We start from the raw sequence: 10,278 nt of genomic DNA, 5'->3' as shown, positions 1-10,278 counted from the left end.
CAGTTCTTCCCTGAAGTAACTCTGTTTAAAAGATGCCCCTGACCTCCCTTTGTTCCCGTGCAGCTCTGTCCATTGTTCCGTAGCAAAGGCTGTTTCCTCCCTTCCACATTCTAAGGTGAAGAGTATTCCATGGTGAAGCAGCGTGAGGCCCTGGGTTCTGTCCCCAGTACCAACAAAGGGAAAGAAGATGTTATTTTTTATCCTTTTTTTTTTTTCTTGTGGTGCTGCAGTTTGCATCTGGGGCCTTTTGCCAGGCACATGAGCCACCACTGAGCATCATTTCCAGCTAGCTGGTTTCTTTCAGCACGTTGACGGATGTCGATGCTTCATAATTGACTGAACTATTGATAAATAGTGAAACTAAAAAAAAAATACAAATCATAAATTCTGTTGAATGAAGTGTTTTGTGCTCAGTTGGGTGTGGGATTATCCACCTGTGGGACAGATTCAAGAGGCAAAGAGTTTCATGATTTTTGCCATGTTGCCGCCTTTGAAAAAAATTGAACCTAGCCGCAGTGGTGGCACACACCTTTAATCCCAGTGCTCAGGAGGCGGAGGCAGGTGGGTCTCTGAGTTCCAGGATTGCCTGGGCTACATCAAGAGACACCCTGTCTCAATCCCTATGAGCGCCTTTAGTGTTAAGGCTGGGAGGTTTGATACGTGTATAAGCGTAATTTGTGCTTCTAGCTAGACCTCAGGGAGTCTTGAGGCTTTCTTGGTTTACTTCTAAAGCCAACAGAGTATTTGTTACTTAGGCAATTAAACTACAAATCTACTGCCTCAGTTACCCTGTATTCCAAAGACTCTGAGGGACAAAATAAGGGAATTTGTTTACGGTTTTGGCCATGGAAGAGGATAAAGAATCTAATATGCTTCCCACAGTGCCCTATTCAGAATCTATGGAAAGCTGGGAGACAAAAGCGGGCGTAATGTAAATTGAACTGTGGTTTGGGATGATCTGTTTTTTCCTGGGTGGGGGAGGGGACTGGGTCCCACACCGTCTCTGAAGGGTTTATTTAAATCTCTTCTGGGTAAAATAGGGTTTTACAAGTCTCCATTTTGAAAGAGAAAAGAACATTTTGTGAGAAGGAAGATCCCGCCCCCATGCTCTTGCTGGTAGAGTTCTTTGTCCCTAGGTCCACTCCTTTAGTAGGTGGAGAGTTGAGGCTCTTGTTATCTTGTGGCGGATTCCTGCTTCCTAGGAATTTTGCAAGTGAAAAAAGTTAATTGTCTGAGTCAGTCTTTCTAGAATCCTTTCTCTTGCACTGCCCTTCCGATTGATGAGTGCTATAGACTAGACTTGAGCTTCAGGGACTTGAAGGGAACATTTTTAATTTCCTATCTAGATATATCTACCTGTAGTGTAAATCATATGGGAGAGTTCCCACCACGTGAGTCTTGGGGCGCACACTGTGCTTCTCAGACTTGGCAGCCTGTCCCCAGCTTCACAGTTAGGGACTCCATAGCTTCTTCCGTTCTTAGTTTTTGAGTTTTTTTTTATGTGTATGAATGTTTATGTATGTGCACCATGCATGTGCCTGGTGCACACAGAGTCCCGAAGAGGGTGTAGGAGCCCCTGGAACTGGGGATACAGATGGTTGTGAGTCACCATGTGGTTGCTAGGAATTGAAACCAGGTCCTCTGGAAGAGCAGCCATTGTTGTTAACTGCTGAGCCATCTCTCCAGTCCCTGAGGGGACTTTCTAACAGACATGTTCAGTATGCAGCTGAGGAGCAGAGGAACTTGCTCCAGACGTCAGTCTTTTGATGTGCTAACATCCGAGGACACAGGTAAGTCCTTGGGCACATGCTGAAGATACAATAGACTAACTCGCCCTGATCTTACTACTTGGTGGTTCTGAACTGTGGCATCATTGACACTTGGATTTCTGTCCTCCGACTTGTCATCTTCGCCTGCTGTGTTGGGATGGAGGAACTGCCTTCTTACTGTGTGCGTCCTGCAGCCTTGTCTGGCCAACAGTGACCAGATTTTCTTTCACAGAAAGTAATGGCTCTGTTCTTATCTGAAAAAATCTGTTCTCCAGATACTTGGACGTTGGGGTTACAATGCATACATTGAGGGTCTTTTCTGTTTGTATTCTTTGGTGCTTCCTTTTCTCTAGTACCATGTACCACTTTGGTTTGCAGGTAGAAACCCAGGGAAGGTGCTGGGGAGCAGTTACAAGCAACTCACTGTCATGGTGAATAAAACTTAGTTGTACAAGAATCAATTTAATCGATCTTATTAATGTTACTTTTGAAAATTAGAAACTTACCACTCCACAGACACCAGAAATTAAGTGTAATAGAAACAGTTTAGAAATAACTTGTTCCTTTGTTTGTTTGTTTGTTTGTTTGTTTGTTTTTGAGACAGGATTTCTCTGTGTAATAGTCCTGGCTGTCCTGGAACTCACTTTGTAGACCAGGCTGATCTTGAATTTACTGAGATCCACCTGCCTCTGCCTCCCAAGTGCTGGGATTAAAAGTGTGGGCCACCACTGCCCTGCTAGTTACTATTCCATGGTCTGTCTGTGCATGTGTGTAGATTCATGGATGAGGGATGGATGGGTGGATGGGTGGGTGGATGGGTGGGTGGGTGGATGCAATGTGTGGTTTGTGTGCACTTAATTGGTTGGTTAAAAATTACAGCCCTTTGTTGTTTTCCCAGCCAAGACCCCTTTTCCTCTTCAGTTCTGGAACTTTCTGTTCTTTTGCCTCCTTTCCCCGCCTGTCCTGAGCCTGCACTTCACTAGCTCCTTGCAAACAGTACTTCTGTCCAAAGGGGGCACACTGGGAATTTTTTGTTGGTTGTGAGGTGTCTAGCTGATTCAATATGAGATCTGCTGCCCCACCTACCTAGTGCTGGTCACTTTATATGAAGGTAGTTAATTTTTTATTTTGTCAAATTTTTACCAACACATTAAAAAAGACCAGTTACCTATAGTTAATTCTGGTCACTTTATATGAAGGAGGCTATTTTTTTTTCATTTATATTTTGTCAAATTGTTACCAAAGCATTTATAAAAAAAAAAACAGTTGCCTATAGTTAGGTAATTGACTATACTCTTTTTTTTCTTTTACTTCTGGTTTAGAATTGAATAGGAAGCCAGGAGTGGTGGTGCACACCTTTAGTACCAGTTCCAGTACAGCCAGAGGTACACAGAGAAACCTTGTCTTGAAAAAAAAAAAAAAAAAAAAAAAACAAAAAAAGTAGGGCTGCAGAGATGGCTTAGCAGTTAAGAACACTGACTGTTCTTCCAGAGGACCTGGGATCAATTCCTAGCAGCCACATGATCACTCACAACTGTCTGTAAACTCCAGTTCCAGGTGATCTGACATCTTCATAAAGCATACAATTAGGCAATACACCAATTTACATGAAAATTAAATTATTAAAGAAAAGAATTTTAAAAAAGCAAAAAAGTAGATGGATAGGAAGATAAGAGAATCGAGTGGAAAGCTTTGGATTTAGATTTTTTTGTAGCCTTAACAACCAGAACTAAATCATTGTATTAGGTATAATGACTTACACTTACAATAATTCCAGTCATAAATGGACTATAGCTCCAGGCTAGCCTGGGCTACAGAATAGTGGGACTGTCATAAAAATTAAAGAATTAAGTCATTGAGCTTTATTACTATTATTATGGTCATTGTTGTTATTGAAATTGTCTCACTATTTAGACCAGGCTGTACTGGAACTCATAGAGCTTCACCTTCCTCTGCCTCCTGAGTACTGGGATTAAAGGCAGCATGTACCCTCACACCGGGCTGGTGTTGTGTTTCCTATTTTAATAATTCTGGGCATGAGCTGGATGGTGGTGGCACCTGCCTTTAATCCCAGTGCTTGGGAGGCAGAGGTTTATGAATCTCTGAGTTCTAGGACAGTCAGCACTGTTACACAAAGAAAAAACAAAACCAAAAAAAATTTCTGGGGCTGAGCCCAAGGCTGAGACATGTTAAGTGCCCTACCACTGAGTTATACCTGTGATCTTGGCATTAGTTTAACTTTGAGTGTTGTAGAAAACCTGGCTGGTATGTTTTTAGGAGCAAGGTGCCATTTTAGCCTGTAATGCTGTCATGTCCTTATTTACAGGTAGGCGAAAACCAAGAGTACACCGGCCTCGCTCTCCAATATTAGAAGAAAAGGACATCCCACCCCTGGAATTTCCCAAGTCCTCTGAGGATTTAATGGTGCCTAACGAGCATATAATGAATGTCATTGCCATTTATGAGGTCGTGCGGAACTTTGGCAATGTTTTACGGTTGTCCCCTTTTTGCTTTGAGGACTTCTGTGCAGCTCTGGTGAGCCAAGAGCAGTGCACGCTCATGGCAGAGATGCACGTGGCCCTCCTGAAAGCGGTTCTGCGTGAAGAGGACACGTCTAACACCACCTTTGGCCCCGCGGATCTGAAAGACAGTGTGAACTCCACCCTGTACTTCATTGACGGCATGACGTGGCCGGAGGTCCTTCGCGTCTACTGTGAGAGTGATAAGGAATACCATCATGTTCTTCCTTACCAGGAGGCAGAGGACTATCCGTATGGACCAGTGGAGAACAAAATCAAAGTTCTGCAATTTCTGGTTGATCAGTTCCTTACGACCAATATTGCCCGTGAGGAGCTGATGTCTGAAGGGGTGATCCAGTACGATGACCACTGTAGGGTCTGCCACAAACTGGGAGATTTGCTTTGCTGTGAGACATGCTCAGCTGTGTACCATTTAGAATGTGTGAAGCCACCTCTGGAAGAGGTGCCAGAGGACGAGTGGCAGTGTGAAGTCTGTGTAGCACACAAGGTGCCTGGTGTGACTGACTGTGTTGCTGAAGTCCAAAAGAATAAACCATATGTTCGACATGAACCTATTGGGTATGACAGAAGCCGGAGGAAATACTGGTTCTTAAACCGAAGGCTCATAATGTAAGTAAATCTCGCCATAATTTTCCTACTTCACGTGATTGATATGACAGAGTTGTTGATGCACAAAACTTGTAACTTAATGAATTGTAGTTTAAGACTTTTGAGCTGGAAGGAGTATAGGCATTCACGTGATATATTAAGAATTGGGCAAAAAAAATAAAAATAAAAAAGAATTGGGCATGGAGATGAGTTCATGAGCAATGCAAACCGCATACCATTCATTTCTGCTCGCAGAGAAAGAAACAGTTCCGCAGCCCACTAAAAGCCTCACACCTTCCTTGGAGTTAGGCTGCAGCCTCCTCTTTAGTTTTACCACAGGGCAGTCACATGGAGCAGCTGGAGAAAACGTGCCCAAGCTGGGCACTCATCGGTTGCAGTCCCCCAGGAGATACCAACACATGGAGGGTCATAGTCCAGTCTTGGGATTTCAAGAAACAATTTGGAGTTAGGCCTGTGGGACAGGAGGATGACAAGTTCAAGGCTAGCCTGGGCAATTTAGCAAGACTGTCTTGAAATAAAAGTAAGCAGAGGCTGAGGATGTAGCTCACTGTAGGGTGTTTGCCCAGCACATGTGAGGCCCCCGTGTTTAGTCCAGGACCACAGAAGTGAACAGTGCAAAAGAAGCTTCCAGCATCATGGGGCAAGTAGGGTCATGGAACACTGTGTGTAGCCTGGTCAGAAGGCCAGGCCGTATTGAATTCTAATCTCTGCATATCGAATATCCGCAGAAATCTGGTAGAGGGCATGGAACACTTGGTATTTTGAGCTTTTATAGTTTTGAGGCTTTCTTCCAGTTCTGAGAATTAGGTAAAGAGAAAACTGATGAGCTGAATTTCAGGGTGCTGTTTGAGGGAGAGTGGTGCTCTCTGAGACTTGACACTTGACTTATTGTATAATTTATTGATTTTCTTTGCTGGAAGCCTGTGGAATTTTCTCCATATCTGGGTTGTGTAGGTGTACAGTGATAGGCACTTGTCTGGGTCTGTTGTCACCGTTGAGCATTTGGTTGGAATTCATCCTGGTGGTAGGGTCCTGTGGTACTTAGTGACAGTGTCTGATGGCCTCCCTCTCCTGAGCCCTGCTGGACTTGTTCTATGATGTCACTTTATTGAACATGGGGCTATATTTGTCTTTGATTTTTTTCTTGTCCTTCCTCCCCACTTTTCCTCTTTGGTGTGTGTGTGTGTGTGTGTGTGTGTGTGTGTGTGTGTGTGTTTGTGTCTGGTGTTTTATTCGGACAGTCTATCATGTAGTTAGTCCAGGCTGGCCTGGAACTTCCTGTGTAGAACATGCTGGCCTCAGATTCACAGAGATCCAATTGCATCTGCCTCCCTTAGATTTTTTTTTTAATATTGATCTTTAAATCCTGTGATTTACTTTTTCTTAGCTGCTATCATGTTTTTTTTTTTTTAGTTTATGTGTATGTTTTGCCTGTACTACCATATGCTTGTAGTGCCTGCAGAGGCCAGAAGAGGGTGCTTCTGTAACTGGAATTACAGAAGGTATAAGTCACCTTGTGGGTGTTAGGAACCAGTCCTGGGTCCTCTTCAAGAACAACCAGTGCTTTTAATGGCAGAGCCCTCTCTCTAGTTCCCATACTTTCACTTTCATCTATCTATCTATCTATCTATCTATCTATCTATCTATCTATCTATCTTCTTCTTATCTATCTTTCATCCATCCATCATCCACACTTCCATCTATGTTTTTAAAGTGTTCGTTTGCATTATGTGTGTGCTTAGTGCCCACAGAGGCCACAAGAGGGTGCTGGATTCCCTCAAACTGGACTTAAGTTGTAAATTGTCCTGTGGTGCTGGGAATTGAACCTAGGCCCTAGGCAAGAAGAGTACATCACCATCGCCCAATAAAAAAGGACAGGTGTGGTGGTGAGGCAGTGGCAGGCAGATCTCTGTGAATTAAAGGCATCTTTAAAAAGCAAAACAAAATAAAACTACAGCCAGGCAGTGGTGGCCACACCTTTAGTCCCAGCACTTGGGAGGCAGAAGCAGGTGGATCTCTGTAAGTTCAAGGTCAGCCTGGTTACAGAGCGAGTTCCAGGACAGCCAGAGAGGCCCTGTCTGGAAAACAAAACAAAACAAGGCTGGAAAGATGGCTCGGTGGTTAAGAGCACTGACTGTTCTTTCATAGAACCTCAGTTCGATTCCCAGTACCCACATGGCAGCTAACAACAGTCTGTAACGCCAAGATCTGACACACCCTCACACAGACATACATGCAGACTAAATGCCAATGTATATAAAATAAGAATAAATAAATTATTTAACAAAACAAAACAAAACAGAGGGCTGGAGAGATGGCTCAGAGGTTAAGAGCACTGGTTCCAGAGGTCCTGAGTTCAATTCCCAGCAACCACATGGTGGCTCACAACCATCTGTAATGAGATCTGGTGCCCTCTTCTGGTGTGCAGATATACATGGAAGCAGAATGTTGTATACATAATAAATAAATAAAATCTTTAAAAAAAACCCAAACAAACAAAAAGTCCCCCAAATCCTCAAAAAACAGTATATGCTCTTAATTGCTGGACACCTCTCCAGCCTCTTATTTTTTTTATTTTTAAGAGCTCTTTTGTTTCTATTTGTAAAAATAACAATCTTGAATCTTTTCTTTAAAAAAAAATGACAAAATCCTAATTTCATTTTATGGATATAGGGTTTTGCCTTTCTGAAGATATTATTTTAATATTTTATTTTGTTACTTGAGTTGGGGTCTCCATAGCATAGGCTGTCCTTAAATTCACACCAATCTTCCTTCTTTAGCTTCTCAAGTGTTGGGAGGTGTTTGTTTTCTGAGCTGGTCTAGTAAGGTCTAGGCTGGCTCAGCCTTCAGAGTGCTGGGATTTCAGGTGTGTGCTGCCTTGCCCAGGTTCTGAGTAGACGGATAACCACTTCCTACACCCACCCCCCCCACCCCCCCACCCCCTGTGTTGCATGATTTAACTTCTAAACTGCTTCTGCCCTTGTTTGTTTTGGTCTTTTTCCTCTGATGTCTTAGGTTTTTTGTTTGTTTGTTTATTTTGGGGGTTTGGTTTTTCGAGGCAAGGTTTCTCTGTAGCTTTGGAGGGTGTCCTAGAACTCAGCTCTGTAGACCAGGCTGGTCTCAAACTCACAGAGATCCATCCTCCTGCCTCTGCCTCCTGAGTGCTGGGATTAAAGGTGTGTGCTGCCAACACCAGGCTGTTGTCTTAGTTGCTGGCTAATACTGGAACTACCAGCTGATTGGAAGCTCTAAGCATGTGGGTGGCCATATTGATTTCAAGCTTGATCATGGGATGACAGTCACAGTGTTACGAAGTCCTTGCTGTCTGTATCCTTCCTTAGCTTAGTCTACCGCAGGCCTTTTCTGTTGTCCTGCTTAAAGCACACTGGCACTTAGAAGCAGGCTACCTGTACTGTGCCTACAGCATTTCTTGTGTCACACCAAGCCTGGAGGCTTTGGTACAGAGAACTTCAGCTCTGCTGTATTCTCTAGAGATGAGACCTTTGGTGGCTTGAAGAGGGCAGGTGGTCTTTAGGAGTATGCTTAAACAGCCTACTGCCAGTTGTGTTTCAGCATTGCCCCAGCCACAGCCACGGCCATGCCTGGTGTCACACTTGTGTCTTTTCAGAGTGTGGATCCTCAGCAGCGGAGCTTGGGACTGGGCTTTCTTGGCTTTTCACAGTGTCAGTCTTTTCCCAATCCTGAGTTTGTCTTTTTAAAAAGCTTCTTTTTGGTTGTTTTGTTATGTTTTGAAACAAGCTATTTGCTGTTTGGGGCAGGCTGGCTGGAAGTTGAGACCCTCTGCCTCAGCCTCATGTATGGTGGGGTTTAGGAGCTGACATGCCAAGTGTTCTTTAGCAATTTTTTTTTTTATAAATTCTTTTGACATTTATTTATGTGTGTGGAGGACAAGCGGCATGTATGCCCCACAGTGCCTGTGTGGAGGTTAAAGAGCATCTTCTGAACTAAGGTTGTCAGAGTTGATGACAAGCTCCTTTACCCACTGAGCCTCACACCAGCCCCTTTCTTGGCCTTTTAGAGGCTGGTTTTCACGGCCTCTGTCTTTCCTTGAGTTACTAGTTCTGTATGGATACCAAAGGTGTCGGTGCATGTGCTAGTTACAAAGGCCAATAATCAGTTGTCTAGGTCTTCCTTAGTTTTAGAAACCTGTGAAAAATAGCTCATTACTTAGATAAATACAGTCCAAAGCCACATTTATTGAGCACCCAACACATTGGGTGTCTTGAGCATTTTATATACAGTGCACACCTTTAACCCCAGCAATCGGGAGACAGAGGCAGGCGGATCTCTGTGAGTTCCAGGCCAGCCTGGTCTCCAGAGCGAGTGCCAGGATAGGCTCCAAAGCTACACAGAGAAACCCTGTCTCGAAAAAAGAATCTTTACAATAATGCCTTAATATATGTCAAACCCTGCCTGTGATTACAGCTGGTGAGACTAAAGCTGAGGGAGGTTAAGTAACTTGTTCCCAATACTATGTAGCTGTTAGCAGGTGGGACCTGAGGTTGTTTATAACAATGTTTCTAGGGCTGGAGAGATGACTCCAAGGTTAAGAGCACTGACTACTCTTCCAGAGGACTGAGTTCAAGTCTCAGCACCCACATGATGGCTCACAATGATCTATAATGAGATCTGGTGTCATTTTCTGCTGTGCAGGCATACAAGGAGGCAGAATGCTGCATACACAATAAATAAATAAATAAATCTTTTTTGTTTTTCAAGACAGGTTTCTCTGTACTGTTTTGGAGCGTGTCCTGGAATCGCTCTGTAGACCAGGCTGGGCTCGAACTATAAAAAAGTAAATCTTCAAAAAAGTTATGTTCTTAATATTGGTTAGAATATACCCATGTTGGCCACAGCTACCCATAACTACAGCTTCCGGGGGAGCTGATTCCTCTTCTCTCTCTCTCTCTCTCTCTCTCTCTCTCTTCTCTCTCTCTCTCTCTCTCTCTCTCTCACACACACACACACACGCATACAGAATTAAAAATAATAAAAAGATTTTCAAAAAGAAGGGTTTTTCTCTCTCTCTCTCTCTTTTTTTTTTTGTTTTTCCAGGCAGTTTTTCTGGCTGTCCTGGAACTCTATTTGTGCACTTTCCTCCCAAGGGATGGGATTAAAGGTGTGAACCACCACCACCTGGCTAAAAAGTTTTTCTAACCATATTGTAACGTGAAGTCTAGCTTCTATCTAAACGACCACTTTGAAAAGCCTGCAGCTTGAGTTATTTTAGCTTTTAAAACCAATGCCCTTGGGCTAGAGAAAAGTGGTTCAGCAGTTAGGATGCCTAGCACGGCCTGCTCCTCAGGGGATGGCACCCTGCCTGTAACTCTAGTTCCAAG

At 43.6% G+C, this 10,278-nt stretch overlaps 1 protein-coding gene across 11 annotated transcripts in view; it reads left to right on the top strand.

The window, feature by feature from the left end:
* Window positions 1-1,696: 1,696 nt before the first annotated feature.
* Window positions 1,697-10,278, top strand: part of Bptf (bromodomain PHD finger transcription factor) — an 87,835-nt gene continuing 79,253 nt past the window's right edge. For all 11 annotated transcript variants that reach the window (XM_027427777.2, XM_027427775.2, XM_027427773.2 and 8 more), the window contains exons 1-2: window positions 1,697-1,790; window positions 4,096-4,918. In XM_027427777.2, coding sequence (XP_027283578.2) covers window positions 1,712-1,790; window positions 4,096-4,918 — 902 coding nt within the window. In that variant the 5' untranslated portion in view covers window positions 1,697-1,711. The remainder of the gene's footprint in view (window positions 1,791-4,095; window positions 4,919-10,278) is intronic.

The sequence above is a fragment of the Cricetulus griseus genome, chromosome 7 (genome assembly GCF_003668045.3).
Source record: "Cricetulus griseus strain 17A/GY chromosome 7, alternate assembly CriGri-PICRH-1.0, whole genome shotgun sequence".
Classification (NCBI taxonomy): Eukaryota; Metazoa; Chordata; class Mammalia; order Rodentia; family Cricetidae; genus Cricetulus; species Cricetulus griseus.
Note: the sequence above shows the minus strand (reverse complement) of the source record. Positions and strands in the feature narration are given on the sequence as shown.